This window comes from Dermacentor andersoni, chromosome 3 (genome assembly GCF_023375885.2).
Source record: "Dermacentor andersoni chromosome 3, qqDerAnde1_hic_scaffold, whole genome shotgun sequence".
In the NCBI taxonomy this organism is placed as follows: domain Eukaryota; kingdom Metazoa; phylum Arthropoda; class Arachnida; order Ixodida; family Ixodidae; genus Dermacentor; species Dermacentor andersoni.
The window spans coordinates 87,234,053-87,255,461 of NC_092816.1; the positions used below are offsets into that span (position 1 = coordinate 87,234,053).

General features: G+C 47.3%; 1 protein-coding gene across 2 annotated transcripts in view; it reads right to left on the reverse strand.

Annotated features, from left to right (window-relative positions):
* Positions 1-21,409, reverse strand: part of LOC126524972 (uncharacterized) — a 98,279-nt gene that overhangs the window by 62,990 nt on the left and 13,880 nt on the right. For both annotated transcript variants that reach the window (XR_011893026.1, XM_072286730.1), the window contains exons 4-6: positions 21,022-21,063; positions 17,313-17,366; positions 9,054-9,188 (exon numbers count right to left, since the gene is read on the reverse strand). Coding sequence is in view for 1 of the 2 variants with exons in the window: in XM_072286730.1 (XP_072142831.1) it covers positions 9,054-9,188; positions 17,313-17,366; positions 21,022-21,063 (231 nt within the window). In the remaining variant the exon portion in view is untranslated. The remainder of the gene's footprint in view (positions 1-9,053; positions 9,189-17,312; positions 17,367-21,021; positions 21,064-21,409) is intronic.

Here is a 21,409-nt window from a genome sequence, read left to right on the forward strand (position 1 = left end):
CGGGGTAGATGCGATAGAATCCGAGAGGACAAAGGCATCGCTGGTTTCCACAATTTCCTCGATGTATGCGATCGTCGTGCCCTTGTTGATGTGCTTGAACTCCTTGCTGAAGTTTGTCAGCAACACTTTCGTGTTTCCTCCGTGCAGTCGAGCGATCCCTCTTGCGACGCAAATTTCACGGTCGAGCAGTAGACGTTGGTCGCCTTCGATGACGCCTTCTACGTCAGCGGGTGTTTCGGTGCCGACCAAGATAACAATGCTGGAGCGAGGCGGGATGCTCACTTGATCTTCAAGCACACTCAAGGCGTGGTGACTTCGAGGGGTCTCCGGCGGTATTGCATGATCTTCCGACAGCGTTATTGACTTCGACTTCAGGTCGATGACTGCGCCGTGTTGGTTGAGGAAGTCCATGCCGAGAATGACGTCTCGTGAACACTGTTGGAGGATAACGAAGGTGACAGGGTAAGTCCGGTCGTGAATGGTAATTCTTGCCGTGCACATTCCTGTCGGCGTAATCAGGTGTCCTCCAGCGGTCCGAATTTGAGGGCCTTCCCATGCAGTCTTAACCTTCTTCAACTGGACGGCGATGTGTCCACTCATTACGGAGTAATCGGCCCCTGTGTCGACTAAGGCAGTGACTGCGTGGCCGTCGAGAAGCACGTCGAGGTCGGTGGTTCTTTGTCTGGCGTTGCAGTTGGGTCTTGGCGTCGGATCACGGCTGCGTCGTGTTGATCTGAAGCTGGAACGTCGCGTCGTCAAGTCGTCTTTCGTCGGTGTAGTCTTGGCTTCCCGACTTCTTCGGGACGGCGGCGTGTCGTCATGAAGTCGTCGAGATGGTTTCTTCGTCGTCTTCGTCGGCGGCGGAGGATCTTCGTCAGTTCGACGAACAGCAACCGCACCTCCATCGGTTGCTGCTTTTAGTTTTCCGGATATGGGCTGACGGACCGGCCCCGGGCTGGGCCAGTGTATGGTCGGCGCTGCGGCGACAGGTAGCGGCCTGGTGACGGCGAACGGGAAGCTCGTCGAGGGCTCCACTGAGTGGCGGCGAGGTAGTCGGCGATATCGCGAGGTCGTTCGCCAATCTGTGGCCGCGGCGCGTTAACGGCGAAACCTCGCAGTCCCATCTCCCGGTATGGGCATCGGCGGTAGATGTGCCCCGCTTCTCCGCAGTGGTAGCAGAGCGGGCGGTGGTCAGGAGCGCGCCAAATGTCCGTCTTCCTCGCGTAGGTCCGCTGGGCGACGGGTGGTCGTGCTGGCGCTGGCGGCGGCGGACGACGGAACTGCGGCGTGACAGGGCCCTGGCGCGGTCGCGGAGGGGGACCTTGACGGCGTGCGACGGCGGCGTAGGTCATCGCTTGCGGCTCAGGCTGGGGCGATACAGGGGCTACTCCAAGTTGTTGTTGGAGCTCTTCACGCACGGCGTCGGCAATCGAAGCCACTTGAGGCTGTGATGGTGGGAACAGCTTTTGTAGCTCCTCCCGCACGACCGCTCGGATAGCCTCGCGCAGGTCGTCGGCGGCCAGTGATTGAACTCCGGCGTAGTTCGTCGAGTTTGTGCGGCGGTCGAATTGCCGGTTTCGGATCTCGAGTGTCTTCTCGATGCTGGTGGCCTCGCGAAGAAACTCGTCCACGGTCTTCGGTGGGCTTCGTACCATTCCGGCAAAAAGTTCCTCCTTCACACCACGCATCAGCAGGCGGACTTTCTTCTCCTCGGGCATTTCAGGGTCGGCGTGGCGGAAGAGACGGCTCATTTCTTCCGTGTAGATCGCGGTCGTCTCATTAGGTAGCTGCACCCGGGTTTCTAATAGCGCTTGGGCTCGTTCTCGGCGTACGACGCTTGCGAACGTCTGCAGGAAGCCGCTTCGGAAAAGTTCCCAGGTCGTTAAGGTGGCTTCTCGGTTCTCGAACCACGTCCTGGCCGCGTCTTCCAAAGCGAAGAAGACATATCGCAGTTTGTCGTCGCTGTTCCAGTTGTTAAAGGTAGCGACTCTCTCGTACGTCTCGAGCCAGCTTTCCGGGTCCTCGAAAGTTGAACCGCGGAACGTCGGAGGCTCCCTGGGCTGCTGCAGCACGATGGGTGACGCTGGGGCTGCCATTGGGGTTGACGTGGTGGCCATCTTCCTAGTCGTCTCGGGCAAAAGTCCGTGCTCCGGGGGCAGTCCTTGCAGCCTGCGGCTACCTCGCTGGTTCTTGGCGACGTTGGTGTCTTCCGAGTGAGGGCTTGGGTCACGGCTTTGTGGGGGCGTCCGGTACATGAACGCAAAGCACCTCCACCAGATGTCACGTGGTGGTGACGTAGAAGAACACAGTAGCAATACTGTGAACGAGAAAACTAACTTTTATTGGGCGAACTTGTGCCCACAAAACAGGCTACACTTATAGCACAACGAAAGCGGCGAACACAGTCGGCGATCGTCGGAAATCTGATCAGCGGGTCATGCGCGTCGGCTTTTATAGTGCAGTCGTCGAATGTTCCAGACTAATCGTTCGGACCCGCGTGCCTTCCACAAAGTTCTACACCATTCGAGTCTGGCGAATAAATCAGATAACAGAAGGTTCGTCGACAACAGACTGTGGATAGAAGCATCGATAACTTTCCAGAAACTTCGGATACATGCAAGCGCGTCCCGCGCTGTGCGATAAGATTTGTTAGGCGGCGAAACGTGGTCGCCCGATAAATATAAGTACACGTGTCAATATCGCACCTGTTTCAAGCAGGACGGGGAACTATTTTTTGAATCATGTACTTTAGCATCTCTTTTGAAACATTTTTAAAATCTTGTTGCAGGTATGGGTGGCGTTAGGGCAAAGTGATCCACTGAGCCCATCGACGAATACGTCCAAAAGTACGAATGAAGGAAAAAGAGTTTATTTGACATTAGTTGCACGGCTCTAGTTAACGAGTCCCACTCCATGCAGGAGCATGTTAAACATCTGAATTCACATCAGGACATGTCGGCCCCTCTGCACGAAGTCTGCTTTTAATACCACCGTCTCCCCTAAGCGTCTCGAATAGGGAATCTGATTGTATCTCGGCCAATCACAATCGTCGAATCGGTGGCAATACCATGCTATGATATCGCATCGTTGCACTTAGTCCTCACCTCCAAAGCATCCTCACCCCCGAAGCATCCCCCACTTCCGATGGTATGGAATATGTTTCACTCACGTTTCCCCGTAACATTTGCAGTGCTGGGCATTGAAGAAAGAGCGGGAGCACCTCGAAGGGCATCAAACGCGATCTTCGGTTGCCATAACTGCGCTTCTGCTCCACGCGTTTAAGTATTTTTTGCTGGAAATTATTTCTGAAATTATCTAGTTTAACTTCAAGTGCATTTCCGGTCGTCGATAAAAAGCGTTTCAGTGTCCCTTCCAATTGAAGGAAAACGAATTGCGGGAATACGCGTTGACCCTCTAGGTAGTCTTGAAACCAACTGAGCGAGACATGTCTAACTAATTTTACCAGGCCCCACGTAAGGGAAATGGAGTGGCGATTCGCGAAGTTATTTTCTTCCTGCTTGGGGAATGCAAGGATGCTGAGATCAACATCGGGCAAGAGGCAATGAAAGCTCACTTTTAAAAACGCCTAGATTTATTCAAAGGGAGGGTGAACCATACTAACTTGGTTCCATTTTGGTATCGCACAGGCGCAGTTTTGAGGGCTTGAAGCAAGTAAGCTGACATGCTACCTATGCATAGCGTTTGTCAGTGAAATTATTTTTCTCTGGCATTGCCATACAAAAAAAGAAAAGTGGGGGTCTATTGAATTGTGTTTTGTTTGTGCCAATACTATATAGTGTGAATGAATGTACGACGAGGAATTACTGTTATTTACGACCTCAGAAATACATTCCCCCCCTCCCCCCCCCCCAAAAAAAAAAAAATTCCCGTGGCTGAGCACACTGTCTTATGTCGCGCGTGCACAGATGCGACAGCACGACGACGCTTCCTCTTCTCCTTTACGCCCGGTTTTTCGCACGCCCCTCTTGGTCCGTGGCGCGCGTACAGGCGGCATCAACGCCGCGCAGTCGCGGCCGCAGGTCCTCCCATCGGCATCGGGGCTCCCGGTGCGACCACTCCGCCGACTGGGTAGTAGAAGCCCGGCACCGGCTACAAGCGCGCGCCATGATAATTATGGGTCAGGATGCATTGTATTAAAGCGGCAGTTTTTATGGTTGTTCGGTCGAGTATGTCACCTTCCAAACGCCGGCGCCGCCGCCACACACACACACACACAAAAGAAAGAACAAGTTACCGCCTAATATTTGAATTGTACTGTTAAGAGAATGAATATTCTTCTTTATTTAATCAAGACATACCTACCTCTGCGCACGTTCAAGAAGTCGTTACCTGCGCTGCGACTAGCGGCGTTTCTATATATAGTACGAGTATGTGCTTCGATATGCCTCTAGAATTATGATGGTATAATTAAGGAGATTTTCGCTACTGTTCCTGCGCTTATACTGACAGTCTTTTTTCTTCCCTGCATAAGGAATGCCTTGCAACTACGTCACAAAGCTTTATTTTTTCTCGACGAAAGAAAGCTTAAAGGTGCTGGTAAAGCTTGGTGATGTCCTGTGTTGTATGTAGGTAACCTTACTCCTTTTATACGAAAATAGTTTCATTTATGTTATTTTTTCAGAAGTGACGAACGCAGATTCAAGGAGAACCTTTCATTGAAGTTTCAGCAAGAGTCATTCATGACCTATGCAATGCTAACTAAATCTGCCGCATTTGTTGATGTCCCTTCTCTGTACTACGTCTCTTTTAGACAAAAAAAGACGTTCGTCAATACCCAATGCTGCACGTGTGTCACTCGCAACACCCTTCGTTCATGAGGAACTCTCTTACTTGCGTATATTGATTAACTACAAGTGCTCCGCCCAAATCTTCACTCAAACCTGCCAACATATTTTATGTTGTTCGACTGCAAGGAAATTTAATCCAAATGAACAAAAGCTTCGGCTATCAAATTACCTGAATGGAATTTGCATTCCCGTGTAAATGTTCAGGTTCATCCTAAGCTTAGTAAAAAAAGTGTCGGTGGCTGTCAGCGTATCCTGATCCACCGAACATGAGGTAAATAAATAACAGCGATAAATCAAAGTTTTTTTTATTGTAACGGGAAAATAAAGCTTTTTTAGAAGTCGCTAGGGGTAAAAGAGCCTCCCTTCAACATTTTGTTAGACACGAAGCATTCTAACCGATCCTCAAGAACAACTCCGTTATTAAGACCTTGCCGATGTCACGTTACAGCCGCTTACCAGCTATTGCGGAACTCTCTAACCCAGGGCTATATAAGCCGACTGAGAGACCAAACTTTCAGTTACTCTGCAATGTGTTTACAGCAACCGTTTGTGCAGCCTGTGTATCTTTCACTGGCGTTTCACGTTGTGCTACTGGCTTCGCTTGACATTTATTGCGCAGCTTTATGTGGCGAGTCAGTCGGAAAGTTCCATGTGAAGCCAGAAAACCCATTTCTATATAGAAAGCAACAACGCGCACTTTAAGTGTTTAAGCCCAAACTTGATAGTTGCCATCGGCAGTACATGACAAACGACCCATTCTACGCGATAGCATTAGGCGTGCCGGCACAAAACATTATGCGAGCACGTCCGCTTTCTCTTACCTATGTGCCGTACGAAGAAAAGAGGCGTTGAATCTTGTCAATAGTTGCCCTCGCCTATACTAAAAGGAAAATAGCAAGCGATGTGGGACGCCCTGGTAAACACCCGACCAGTGCGAATGGAACGTGTCTAAAGGTAACCCAGAACGAGAGGATGCGCCATTTGTGCATTGATCACGCATCGAGTGGGGACGCGCCACCCTCCCCACTTCGATGCGTGTGACGTCATTAGCGCGTTGGGTATGTCCCGCCGGGGCATCGTGCAAACAATTCATGAGGAACTTCCCTGAAATGGAACTGTCGAAGTGTAGCATCCTGTGGTGGGCGGCTTGATGCGGAGTTATGTCCTCGGCGATGTAAGTAAGCGCATTTCTCTGCTCATACTCCTTACGCATACATAAGTAAGTATCGCGTGCTACATCAGCACAACCCCCGCCCCACAGATCATTACCCCTATAACACCTTACTCACGTCGCCGAGGGCCTTACAGTGCTACGCAGACCATCGATAGCTCCCGTTCAGGGAGGTTCCGGTTTTTCGTGTTGTTGACCCATTTATACCATTACAACACGCCATGTGCACCAAATCGCAGCGTCGAAGGCATCATACGCTTTTAGCACGTGCAGTTACTAAACACTTGTCTGGATCTTCAACGCTTTCCTCATGCCACGAATCATATAGTTGCAACTGTATTTATGAGGAAGACTATACGTGTGGTTTAACGGTCTGCGCACATAGACAGCTTATCTATATGTCCAAGTTGTAAAGTAAAACAAGATAGCATATACTCATTTCGTTGTCTTGAGCAGCACTTTGTAGGTGTGAACTCCAACTGCCGAACATCTTTCAATAATAAATCTACCATGAAGCGCTCAAATACTATTTAATCGCTAAGGCCAACACTTGCCCCGCCTTGACAGATGATGTGATGACCAAGTGAAATAATTGCGCGGCAGGCTCGCGCCGTAACACTTTGTACTACGACAATAGCGAGGAACCGCACAAATCCACTTGTAAGTCGAAGACGAAGCCTATGATGATTCCACCTCTCAAAAAAGTCACCTACTAAACCTGCCACAAAGTTTTTGACCGACGGCTAAACGAATTCATCGGACTTGACCGCAATAATACCAGGCAGAAGTGCACAAATCCACACTCGAAGTCTTTCAAGGACTATAGACAACGACCAGGAACTATATCAGCGCCAACAATGTCAAAATACGTCGCAGTTTCACCCGAAAAGCGAAGCATTGAGAGTGATATCGAAGTTTAGCGTTGCACTTGAAGTCCTAGGACGGCGTTCTAACTGTATTCTGCTGCGACATCTCGGAACGACGCAGGAGAAAATGCGAATCGTGCTGGGGCGAAGAAAGAGCACCCAGGAAGCTTCCAGGCGCCTCACGACGCTGGTGTGATGAGCGCCGCCAGTGGCGTTGCGGGCGTCGTACATCGATGGCGCATCATATGGGACTGACGGAGAACCGTAGCTCAGCCTCAATCAGCGCCCAATGTGATACTATGGGCTGTTAGCTGGATGCTTCAATACCGGGCTTTCTGCAAAGAGCTTCAGCGATTTAAAAGCAAAATAATCTGCGTGGGATAACGCTATTTCAGTCCTTGAGCTAGTGTACTCGAAAGGGCGGACATTGCTTGAACAAGAAATAAAAGTTTCTGATACACAAATTATTAAAATTGACAAATTATTTTTACCTAATCAACGTATGTCACATATTGCGATTTACAAATTGTAGCTCGTGAGACTGCACTGCACATCCACTTGAAGAGAATAAGGTAGATGACGTCATTTTCAAAATATGCAGCATGACGTTTTACTTACTTGTTTAAGAAAACGCCGTTTTATGCATTGAAGCACAAAAGTAACCACACCGCCAATGTATTTATCCGCAAAGTTCGGCCAACCCACCGTGGTTGCTTAGTGGTTATGGTGTTAGGCTGCTGAGCACGAGATCACGGGATCGAATCTCAGCCACGGCGGCCGCATTTCGATGGGGGCGAAGGGCGAAAACACCCGTGTACTTAGATTTAGGTTCGCGTTAAAAAAACCCAGGTATATCTAGATTTCCTGAATGCCCTACTCCGGCGTGCCTCATTATCAGATCGTGGTTTTGGCACGTAAAACCCCCTAATTTATTTTTTTTCCAAGTTCGGGAATTAACATCTCGAGACGGGTGCCCAACTCACAATTCGTTCCAATTTTGTATACCTTGTGAACTCCCAGCCTAGAATTGATAAGTAATACTGTGTGCTGCAAACTCATTCGTTAAAACTATATTTAGTAAATTGTTGTTAATCATTCAGTTGTACACTTGATTCCTTCGCCCAGATAATGGAGAATGTCAATCTGTTTGGTCCATCCAGCTCAAAGATTGTAACTGCGCTATCTGTCACAGATGACCTTTATAGATTCCTGAAAAAGATCGCATAAATACCCGGTATACTGCTCAGCACACACACAGAAGCTCAGCAGTTATGCTATGTGCGCGTATATAGTGCGCGTGCCTACACCGCTGGCTCTCTTCGACTGCGCCTCTTTGACAGTCCTGTACTGCCACGCAGACGAGGGGAAAGCATTGCCTACAGGGCAGTCCGGGACTGTCAGAGACAAATGACCGAACAGGCCTATTCGTGCCAACTGATGGTGATGATTCATGCCAGCAGCGGACATAGGAACGCTGCACTGGCTTCTCCAGCGAGGCACATATAACGTTCACGGCGCGTCCAATCCAGCCAAACGCATTTCACGTTTCTGGGGACTGTCTATAACCTTCCACGCGCGAGTCGTGCATGTGCATAACTTCCTTTGTTATATGTGGGGCTATGGCGTGTGCTGTTATGGGAACACCGCGACGACGGCCATGGCTGCGACGCCAACGGCGTCAATATGTCCCCACCGTTCGTATAATTGCTGTCGGGATAGAAACGCTATGCACATTCATGTCTCATCGAAAACTTATTAGATTTTTTTGAGGGGGGGGGGGGGATAACCAAGTTTAGGAGATTAACAAGAGGCTAAATGCCAAAAGACCTAAAGCACAAGCGCCTCTAGTGGCTGCAAGCTGAAAACAGGCACACAAGAATTCCGTCATAAATTTGTGATTATTCAGTCGTAATATGTGACACGTAGAAAGCAGAAGCTGTGCCATGTATGGCACGTGTGCGTCGGTGCTTTCTTTTACTACAAACACTTTGTGAAATGTAGGCACCTGCCACAGGTAGCACTTGGGAAATCTACAGCAATATTTCATGTTCGGCTATAAAAAAGAAGCTGGGAGTCTATCCCACCACCATGAGCTTAGCAGCGCAACCTCATAGCCACTAAAAAACATATTCCATTTTGCGACCCTGCTCGTTCGCTGTTAAATGCCGGCACTGTTGCTTGCACCTTTGCTGAAAACGTGTGAAATACCTGTAGGACATGCTGTGGGTAAGCCGGCAGGCTAAGTTCCTGCTTCTCAAAGATGTCCTCAAGGCCGTTAGAAGCTAGCGTTCCTTGCTGCCTGACGCCTTCGTAGTAGTCGTGAATGAAAAACAGCAATACGCCCTGCGCCATGAGACGAGAAAAAAATACAATTGGCGCAAGTAGAAGTAAAAGAAATGAAGAAAGCTGCAGAAGCACGAGTGCAATATTTTTACTGAAAATTTTGACCCGCCGACATAGCTTTCAAGAATGCCCGTGCTTTTTTAGCAGCTATGTATTAGGCACAAAAAGCAGCTGTCATGCTCCAACTTACAGTGATGGGACATTCTTGGTAACATGAACGTGGATGAAGTGAAACACAACAACATCGCAGGCATGCACTACAATTCTGTATAAGCTGATGCTGCCCGCAAGAATCTCAAACCGACACTCCTTGAAAGAAAGGTCAGCTTTCTGGGTATTTCGGTTTACTTGCAAAACCTCGTTGACTGTATGATATGGCCCAACACACTGCGCCTTGAATCACACTGGTTTCCACGTGTATCATAGCTGTAAAGAATATGGTGCTGAGATGTACCAATGACTGCGCATTTAAGCGTGCTTGCTTTCGCTGCGGCGAGGTTACTGACACAAATAATTTATATGGATCACTTTGCAGCGACGTGTTGTTCAGTGCGCGCCAATAAATTGCTGCCTCTTTTTACGTAACGAACAAAAGAACGGTTTTGTTAGTTACTTGCAGATTTGGGTAACTAGCCAAAAGGGTTTGTTGGTTACCCCAAACTGCGACGTTCTCATAGCATCCTGTTTTCTTGGCCGGTGCGATTACATCCGCCTTCACACTGCCGTATTTTGTCTCATTTTGAATATTTCAGCTGTCTGCGAGTGATGTTAAATTTACAATACTGTTTCCGCTTGCCTCCTGAGATATATATATATATATATATTTCGGGTATTCATAAACTAATTTGATAAATTTTTGCGGTAGAAGGTTCCTTAGAGGGCACGTTGTCATTTCGAGCGTATAACCAAAATTTGCTATGTGACCTGAAGAGGGGCCCTTTAAGTAGTCTTATAGCATGGACCACTACGTATTTGCTCATGGCCGTGTTGCCTTCTTAGTCGTTGAATTGTCGTCATTCCAGCTTTACCATTTTTCTCTTGCCGTGCCGTCGAAATCATGCCTTCTGGGATGACGCGGTGCCTTAAGTAGTCTTATAGTTAGAACAACTAGATGTTTCCTCAAGGCCGTGGTGCTATCATTGTCGTGGCATCGTCGCAGTTTCACCTTTGTTGTGCGATTTTTTTCATGCCGTCGTTGTCGCGCGGTCGTCGTTACACAGTCGTCATGCATTCGTGGTAATACCGCAATCATGATGCAGTTGCAAGGCCTTTCCAATGGAGTCATGCAATCTTTGTCATACCATCTTCGTGACGCAATGGTTGTCAACGCTTCGGGGTCCTACAGCTGTCTTCGCGCATTCGTTCTCATACCGTCGCAGTGATGTTGACATGGTCGTTCCATTGTCTAAATTATGACGTGGTGATTCAACCTCTTGTCATACCGTCGTGAGACCATTGTCGTCATGACGTCGTCAGTTTACTGCTTTCATCGCTCTATTGACGTCATTTCGTGTCACAATCACAATGCTGTCGTATCCCAATCGTGCTTAAGCTGCCGTTGCCAAACCATCGTCGTTAAAGCCTTGCCGTCCGTCAGTCTCTCCCAGGCATAACTTGTCGTGCATTGTAGTGATCTCGTCGTGAATGGGTCATCGTCGGCGTTCTAGGTTTGTCATGAATTCGGCAACAGTTGTCCGAAGACGACAACATTGCTGCAGCTCTCCGAGACACCTTCCACATTCTAAGGGAGAAAATGAATAAACCAAAAGGCCCAACCATAAATCCTCACCGTACTCCGTAGTTTTCTTGAGAAGTTGTTTAACAATCTGTACGCCCTTTTCACCTTGGCCGTTTGAGCGCGGGAAATTAGGGCTGGATGTTATATGTTCCAAGTCGTACCTTCTTGCGATGGCAGCGAAGTCATGCGAAGGGAATTAGAACCCGGTGTCAGTGTAGACATGCGCAGGAATGGCATACCGAGGTAAGATGAAAGATACCTTTAAAATCGTTTCCGTTCCTGTTGGTCCCATCAACCTTTCAACCTCTGGGAAGTTCGATTGGTCGTCATAAACTACCACGTACGAGATCTCTGCAAACTGGAACAGGTCAATTTCGAAGTGGTACCATGCTCGTTCGGGCGTAGGGCATAGTAGCAGGTGTTCGCTCGCTTGGCTGTAGCTGTATTTCCTACACACATAGCACGTTCATAACAAGTTCTTAATATCACTGCCGAGTCCTGGTGAAAAAAACCAGCATACGTGCCCTAGCCTTGCCCCTCTTCGGTTCCATGTGACCCTCGTGCATCCGCCGCCCGATTTGTGCTCATGGCTACGACAATCTTGCTTCACTTTAGCAGTACGCCTCCACTGCCGATAAGTCCGGTGTGAACGGCTTTAGTTCCCCTTTAATGGTCGCACCTTGGTTTATTTGTTCTACAACGCTGGTTAAATACGGATCTGTGCGCGCTTCTTCTTGCCGTCATTGCTTTGTTGGTTTGCTTACAAGACTTAAGACCGCTTGAATTGCGTGGTCATCCACGTTTCTTCAGCGCACCCAGGCGGCGTGGCAGCAAGGGACAGGATATGTGCGAGCAGTAAGTCTTTCCCAGAGATGAACGGCAAGATAAAATCGTATTTGAAAAGATGAAAGTAAAATGGTTGCAGCCTTGGTGGCATCTCCTAAACCCTCTTTGGGGCGATAGAAATCAGGGGCCTGTGATCACTTTCGACCGGGATCCTGCAGCCGTACACAACCTGATGAAACTTTAGTTCTCGTCATTTTCCTCAAAAACTATAGCGAGCACATCTTTTTCAATTAGAGCATAGCGCATGTCCCTCTCGCTCCGAACGCACGATGCTTACGAGACCATGCAGGCGCCATTCTCCGTGTTTTGCAGTAAGGCGGCGCCAATGCCGGTTCCCGAGGCGTCTAATATTACCCTAGTTTCTTTCCTTGAATCGAAAAGCGCTAGTAGCGATGTGTTTATCAGTACTTGGCAGATCGGAGCCCACTCATGCGCATGTGCTGATGTCCATTGGAACAGCACGCTTTCCTTCATAACGCAGTGAAGTAATGATGCCTTGACATTGGGCTAGGGTACATATATGCGAAAATAATTGACGACGCCCAACATTCTGGGAACCGTCTGCTAATCCTTCTGAGGTGGTATAACGTGTATGCCCTCGATTAACGGTGAACACCACTCTCGCTCCTCCCGTTCCCCAGAAATGTTATCTATTTCTAACAAAATACACATTTGTACGCATTAAATATCAGCCAGCTTGCTCCGGAACGGAGGGAACGGAAGAAACTGGTACATAAGAAGCCGATCAATGAGTTAGCAGTAAGAGCGAAAAAAAAGCAATTCCAGATCAAGCTGCAGAACAGGTATTCGGCCTTAACTCAAGAAGAGGACCTTAGTGTTGAAGCAATGAACGACAATCTTGTGGGCATGATTAAGGAGTGTGCAGTAGAAGTCGGTGGTAACTCCGTTATACAGGATGCCAGTAAGCTATCGCAGGAGACGAACGATCTGATCAAGAAACGCCAATGCATAAAAGCCTCTAACCCTAAAGATAGAATAGAACTGGCAGAACTTTCGAAGTTAATCAACAAGCGTAAGATAGCTGACATAAGGAAGTATAATATGGAGAGAATTGAACATGCTCTCACGAATGCAGGAAGCCTAAAAGCAGTGAAGAAGAAACTAGGAATTGGCAAGAATCAGATGTGTGGTTTAAGAGACAAAGCCGGCAATATCATTACTAATATGGATGCGATAATTCAAGTGGCTGAGGAGTTCTGAGTACCAGTGGCATCCACAACGATAATGGAAGAGAGGATAGTCTAGAGGAATTCGAAATCCCGCAAGTAACGCCGGAAGAAGTAAAGAAAGCCTTGGGAGCTATGCAAAGGGGCAAGGCAGCTGGGGAGGATCAGGTAACAGCAGATTTGTTGAAGGATGGTGGGCAGATTGTTCTAGAAAAACTGGCCACCCCGTATACGCTATGACTCATGACCTCGAGCGTACCGGAATCTTGGAAGAACGCTAACATAATCCTAATCCATAAGAAAGGGGACGCCAAAGACTTGAAAAATTATAGACCGATCAGCTTACTGTCCGTTGCCTACAAACTATTTACTAAGGTAATCGCCAATAGAATCAGGGACACCTTAGACTTCTGTCAAGCAATGGACCAGGCAGGATTCCGTAAAGGCTACTCAACAATAGACCATATTCACACTATCAATCAGGTGATAGAGAAATGTGCGGAATAGAACCAACCCTTATATATAGCTTTCATTAATTACGAGAAAGCGTTTGATTCTGTCGAAACCACAGCAGTCATGGAGGCATTACGGAATCGGGGTGTAGACGAGCCGTATGTAAAAAATACTGAAAGATATCTACAGCGGCTCCACCGCCACCATAGTCCTCCATAACGAAAGCAACAAAATCCCAATAATGAAAGGCGTCAGGCAGGGAGATACGATCTCTCCAATGCTATTCACAGCGTGTTTACAGGAGGTATTCAGAGACCTGGACTGGGAAGAATTGGGGATAAGAGTTAATGGAAAATACCTTAGTAACTTGCGATTCGCTGATGATATTGCCTTGCTTAGTAACTCAGGGGACCAACTGCAATCCATACTCACTGACCTGGAGAGGCAAAGCAGAGGAGTGGGTCTAAAAATTATTCTGCAGAAAACTAAAGTAATGTTTAACAGTCTCGGAAGGGAACAGCAGTTTACGATAGGTAGTGAGGCACTGGAAGTGGTAAGGGAATACATCTACTTAGGACAGGTAGTGACTGCGGATCCGGATCATGAGACTGAAATACTCAGAAGAATAAGAATGGGCTGGGGTGCGTTTGTCAGGCATTCTCAGATCATGAACAGCAGGTTGCCCTTATCCCTCACGAGAAAAGTTTATAACAGCTGTGTCTTACCAGTACTCACCTACGGGGCAGAAACCTGGAGGCTTACGAAAAGGGTTCTACTTAAATTGAGGACGACGCAACGAGCTATGGAAAGAAGAATGATGGGTGTAATGTTAAGGGATAAGAAGAGAGCAGATTGGTTGAGGGAACAAACGCGAGTCAATGACATCTTAGCTGAGATCAAGAAAAAGAAATGGGGCATGGGCAGGACATGTAATGAGGAGGGAAGATAACCGATGGTCATTAAGGGTTACGGACGGGATTCCAAGGCAAGGGAAGCGTAGCAGGGGGCGGCAGATAGTTAGGTGGGCGGATGAGATTAGGAAGTTTGCAGGAACGACATGGCCGCATTTAGTACATGACCGGGGTAGATTGAAAAGTATGGGAGAGGCCTTCGCCCTGCAGTGGGCGTAACCAGGCAGATGATGATGATTATTATTATTATTATTATTATTATTATTATGATGATGATGATGAGCTTGCTCCGCTCGCTTTAGTATGGCTTAAATCATGCTACTCTGTCGAGTGCCACCAGAGCAGAATGTCGTCAATGTATACGCGTACTCCTGTCAGGCGTTCAAAAACTGTTAACGTCCTGTGGAAGACCTCGCTCGCTGAAGAAATTCCAAACGGCAGCCGTAAGAACCTGTAGCGATCAAAGGGCGTTGTGAATGTGCGCACGCACGTCGTAGCGGATGTCGCTCCGTCCAGTGGTACCTGATGGAAACCAGCGTTTGCTTCATGCCGACAAAAGTAATTTGCGCCCATGATTTCGCTTTCAGTGTCCTCCAGCGTTGAGACTCCCACATTCTTGATAATGCTTCCATTAAATGCCTTTAAAACTGTTGTGCTTTTTCTTGGCTCTGTTGTTCGGTTGGTTATGCCTGAACGCAGGTTGGCTTGCGAGCCAGCGTGTGCTTTATATCGCAGTTCTTGGCCGGCTATCTTGCCGCGAACTGTCCCTGCTCCCGCACCACCAATCACGCGGCACACGCTGATATTCAGGGTATCGAAGTTATCATCAGACTTTTGTGCTTCATCCACTTGGTTTACCCGGCGACTTCTGCAAAACTCCGCGAAGTGATTCTTTTCCTTGCATACGTAGCAAAACATTACGCGAGTCGGACATTCTTCTGGCGCTTGAGATCTTCCGCATACACAGCATCGAGACTGTTTTTAACTGTGTCCGTTCAGTTCTTCTCGTGTACTCTACTTAAAAACTTTCCTTCGACGACGTTTCATTTTGCTGTGCAGAAACTTCGACTGCTTTGCACAGTTGGTCAGTTTTCAGCAAGCCAACGTTCTTCTCGCCAAGCAATCTGTCTCAGCTTTTTTTCGTTGATACCAAAGACCACTTGGTCCCTTATCATGGATTATTCAAGTACTCCTCATTTGCAGAGTTTTGCTTGCTTCTTCATATCGCGCAAAAGTATAAAAGGGTTCTGCCTCGCCCTGAACTCGAAGGCGGAACATGTGCCTTTCATGAACTTCATTCCCTTCCTGGACACAGTACTCTTCAAACTTTCCGACCACAGTTTCATAATCTGCTATGTTCTCACCATCGGCAAACACGAAGTTGTACGCGTGCAGGACATCGTCACCTGGGGTGCTGAGGTGAATTGCCGCTTTCAATTTGGCTTGTCTGACGACGTCGCGATGATGCAGAGTTTCAACTTCTGTTTAAACAGCAGCCAGTTTCTCAAGTTTCCGATAAGCTACAGCAGCTCCGGGCATTTGACGGCGTCCATTCTGCTGCCGACACAAACACTTCTGACACCATGTATCGTGGCCAAAGTAACGGACTGAGGTAACACATTGTTCAACAAGGAATGACCACCTAGTCGTATATTCATATCGCTTATGTATCTGCGTGGGTAGCCAGGAAATGGAAAAATCAGAGAAAGAAGACCAAAACGCTATCGGCGCACATACGCGATAGCCCATTCTGATACAGTGTGGTTCTTACGTATTTTTCACATTTAGCATTAAGTGGACTTACGAGAAGTTATTAGTGGTTCGACCATCAAGTGACAGTCTTGTCTCTTGCGCAGAACTTCTGGTTCACCTCCTGAGACGACCGGGGACGAAATAAAAGAAATATTAAATAGAAAAAATACCTAATACAGTACAAAATTCATGGGTTTCATTACAGATATGACATCAGAACATAAGTTTAGTTACAAGTTGAGTTACTAAAGTGTCCAGAATAATCAGAATTATTTAGAAATCACTTATTAGCGCAAACCAAAAGACACAATCGCAGACTTAGAGACCCGCCTCGTGAGCGCGACTTTGGTGAAATTCCTGGAAACCCGCATGTATAAAGTAGAAATAATGACATCACTAAAGACGTCAAGCACAAGAAGGTGGCATCATACTTAACTGGATAATTAATGGAAAGCACGTGCCAGGCATAGACTGAGCACCTGTCTAGCAGAGCCAATGTGACGTCACTCCCTCTCTCGAGTCTTTCCCGGCCCACACCTGCTCCCTGGATCGCTCGCTTACTTGCAACAGCTGCGCACGCGCGCTCGTTACGACAGCACCGGAGAGGCCAGCGTAAGCTGCGCTTCATGTACTGCTCGCTATGGGGCTACGCCCCACCAGGTGGCGCGTGCTGCGCGTCCTCCTCGCCCTCCTTCGCTCCTCGTCCGCATGTCGTGCCACGGGAAAGTTGTTCGCTCGCTTAATCTAAAGAACACCAATGGCGAGGTGCGAGTTAGAGCTTGTGCTCCGGTATGAACACTGTCTACTAGTTTCATGTGTTTTTTACATCTTCAAAAGTTGTAGGACATAATTATTGGTGTTTTAGCACAAGATCTTCAAAAAGAAAGCATAGAGAGACACAAACGGAACATGCACCATATTATATGCTTTTGAGTCGGCATATTTCCGATGACTTCACTTTGATATAAGCTGCTGTTTTTTAGCAAGGGCTCACAAATACTGCCGGTAACGCGGCCTAAAAGGGGCATTAAAGCTCGGTAGCATTTACCCTCTGTTTTCCAACATTTTGTTCCGTGTCTGAATTGCACAGTGTATACGAGCTTTCTTTAGCTTAGTTATTTCGCATCTCACGATGCTTTATATCTACCTCGGTCGAGTGAATGTCGCCATATAGTGCAGTCCCCTGTCTGCATTGCACATTGCGAAAAACACAATATTGTCCGCCATGCAGACTCACCTTAATGGCAGTGGCGATGGTAGCTCCACATAAAAACAGCGTTAAAACATGCTCCTGCATGAGAAAATAGTACACAATGTTGTCTAATGAGCACGCATCTTTGTTGAATTTTTTATGACCGAGTCTTTTTTTCTTGCAAGCACAATAATGTCTACCCGGCTTGGTCGTCGTATAAAGTTGGAGTTGTATATGTGAGCTATTGCTTGCACTGCCCCCCCCCCCCAAAAAAAAAAAAAAGAAAAGCTACCAAAGCTGCTGTACGTTTGAAACGCTGATCACTCATACTTTAGGCATGTTGGAACGCTGAATGATTAGGCAAAAAGAACTTTGTTCTTCAAAGCAATACTCTAATGCAAATGACGGAGAATCGCTTAGAAGAACCGTCTAAATTTATACTTTATTAACTGCTTGAAGCATTCTGTAAACAAAAATTCATCTTCGTAACTCGCGAGAATGAGGCATAATGAAACAGAGGGACTTTTAAATTAATAAATATGACAGTATCTTACGTATTATACGACTTTGTTAGCCCTTCACCTCACGTTGACGAGTATAGTCATGAAATTTTGTACCAATATAACGGATGGCGACTATAGTCGTCATAAACAAACATTTGTCACACAGTGAATCTGCGACGACTATACTCGTCCTATAACATTTAGTTGCTATTCCTGACACTTGATGACCACACTTGTCAATGTTATGCCAATAATTATATTGCCACCTCAGACAACCTTGCGTAAATCATGGCTGCCTCCTCGAAGCGAGACAATCAAAGCATGTGTAAAAGAAATTATTTTGACGATTCCTCCTTAGACAACAGCTCTGTAGGGTTTCGCTCGGAAGCGGGAAGTGCTGTGTTCTGACCTGATGAGTCTGATGGCCCGGAGCACCTAGCGGCTGACCGTAAGTCTACCAGACGAAGGCTGCTTACTAACTGCTTCAGGAGCTGCGTAAAAGTAGCTGCTATTTATATGCATGTTTTTGCAACGTTTAGGTTATTTTTTCTTCGTATTGTCTTTTTATTTTCATAGTGCGTCTAGCCCTGCAAGACGTCTTTCTGCAAGACACCAGGACAATGCAGTACACCGTTCTTCATACTACATTCTTACGCAAGTAGTGAAATAATGAAACCCTATTGGTTTGAAATGATGATGCCGTGGTATTCAGAAAGAGAAAAGCTCTACAGACTGAGGGAAACAGTTTCCGGTAAATTTGGTACAGTTTTCTTCTCGCGCTAGGGAAAGGGTCAGAATATGAGCTGAAAAAAATGAACACCAAAGCTATGCAAGCTGCACGAAAAGGTTCACTGCTTCAAAGCTTGGAGCAAAGGCTGCGCAGTCGTGCCAGTGATGGGCTAAGCCTACGTTCTTTCTCTTGTAGCGTGGTCTGCTTCAACATCCAGAGGGGATTTGGCGAAATCTTTTGAAGAGGACGTTCGGAAATTATAATTCCCACTGGCAGAGGCTGCACACCGTGTCAACGAATTCTTAGCGACGAGTGCTACGCAGCGTTCTACTGTGAAGTTCGTCAGCATTGTGAGCTACAGTGGTATGCTGAGGGATTCCGGGGAAAGAATCAGACGCATATATAGGAGTCCCTTGCGAAACTACGCAAAACCTATTGCTGGTAGAAAGTGAAAATATCTATAACTGTTACTGATGCAGCAATAATGGTTCTCAAGCGAACTTTTTTCGGTAAAAGAGCTTACACAACCCTATAGTCACGGCATGGACGAAAAAAATTAAGCACATGCTCATGAAACAAGTGAGCCTCAGACGAGTGTAGTTTGTTTTTCCATACACATCCACGACAATGACATTGCGGTTGTTATGAGTGACCACTTGGCTTCTTAGTAAATACTTGAAACCAAGGTAAGAAGATCTAGAGGCACGCTATGCACGCCAAAAAGTAAATGTGACATGACTCAGTGAGGACTCATTCTGCAAGTATAAAAAAAATTATTAAGTAACACACCTTCTTTTAAAGACCACTGCTGTTATTTTTGGAGCTCAACGAATCTGAATGTATTTTGCTCAGTGCGTTTTTCTACACGCTTCCGTCATTTCTTGAAAACATCAGGCCTTAAGCCTGCGCAGATGTTTTACAAATAAATTACGTTCATTCCATTGCACCACATTCCTTGCCTGCTCCTCAGCCGCTGGCCACATTGTGTTATGACGTAAAAGGCGGTATGCGCAGAACATGCTGGCAATGAATTGTAGCAGTAAATTAGTGACAGTGAGCTAGTGTTTGGTGTGAGAAGTTGCTGTCGCGAAAAAGGTACATTCTACGTGCACGGGTAAAAGATGGAAGACAAGTGGTGCTGCGTTATTGCCCTGGGAGAACTTCAGCCCTCACCGTCGCACTCAGAGTTGTGCCGATATCGATCGCGTTCAGTCGAGATTAAGCCTGTCACAACAGCCCAGTTCGTGCGACGACTGCTGGCGTACTACAGCGACTGACCTGAAGCTAATTAAGCCATTACGACGTAGAAAACTGCTTGTGTAGTTGACTCTTGACCGTACGGATTTGAAATAAGCTATTCTTCATTTCGTACAGTGCGCACACAAGCTACAAGCAGCGACATGGCGCGCTGTCAACATCGGTACGTTGCTGTTCTCGAAGGCTGCGACCCAGCATTCGCCGTCACTTCCCTAACCTAAATGTGACTACTTACGTGCGTGCATCTTTAAAGTATTGCCATGCTGACTCATTATTTGTCTTCCGAGGAGCACTGTTTCCCTCGTATCCAAAATGGGCCGCGAGCGTAGGCCCCCTCGATACAGCAGCGTAAACAACCACCTTGTTCAGCTACTAGCAGTGTCTATACTGGCATCGGCGTTCCCGCGAGAAAACTGGGCGAGAAATGCGCGCAATGTCCTCATCTATGTCTACTTTATGCAACACAATATATGTGTGCATGAACAAAATAAGAAGAATACGTACGCAGCATAACAACGCTCCCGTACGACGGTCTCCTGCTCGCTGTTTTCGAAGGTGTTTGGTCACTCATATATCAGTGCTCTCAGATTGATGCAGTGTGGTTTACATGCACAAAAATCGGCATGCTTTGCTATGTTCTGACATGAACTGATGTCATTGATGAGCGGCTAGCATTATATCCCTAACGAACGACGAGTGGTCGCGGTACCTGTCCATGTAAACAAATGCACCGGCCGATGCTTTGGAATGTCAGCGGTGTTCTTGCGGGATGAAAATATGGAAGGTCGTGCAGTAGAACATCTTATAGTGAGCATGCGAAGCACTTCCATGTGAAGAGGAAAACACCTCAAATAGCAAGCAGCACATATAAAATCAGGGGTTAGGGCTGCCCTCGGTGTTGAGAGTGCAGCCCTCTATGCATGGGCACCGGGTTTCGTGGTGGCGGGTTTAATGCGAACGGCAATTCGCGTCTTCCCCGCTAGCGTGCCTCTCGTGACGTCACACGAAGAGGTACATTCGCGGGCTCGGTCAGGTGTAGGTTTCATTGTTGCGCTTTTGTGTTTACTTAAAGTTGTTTTGCAATTTGCGGAGCAATTTTACTGTCAGATGCGTGACAGGGGGCTATCGGGATCCCAAATATTCCACTGCCTTGACATGGTAAAAAACAGTCACCGAACTTGTCTTTAAGCACTGCTGTCAGTGGATATGATTTATGCGAGTATGAATTATCTTAGTACACTAAGATCAGTGCTTTCAGACTTACCCCATCCTTTATGGTGTCGCTTGGGGGATTATTCTTTAGATACTGTAACGACAAACATTGCAAAAGTTCAGAAATAATGTTCTTGCAAAAGGCTAAATTGATGCCCTCGCTTTCGCGCACTAACTAAATCAACAAGCTCGGTGCCACGCTCGCACAGTGAAGCATGAACTCATCTCACTCGATAACCGAAGACACTCGCTGGTAGTGCGCTGGTTTGATGAAGAGCAGCACCAGGGGCAAGCGAACGCCCCCCTCTTGCTGCTTCTTACTTGAACGGGAACTCAGCGCGCCAAAGCACAGCGCACACGACGCCATCAGCCATCTTCGGTCGCCTATAGCCTCTGAACCCACCGCAGTTTACCTCCAAGACAGGGCCGCTGCTGCCGGT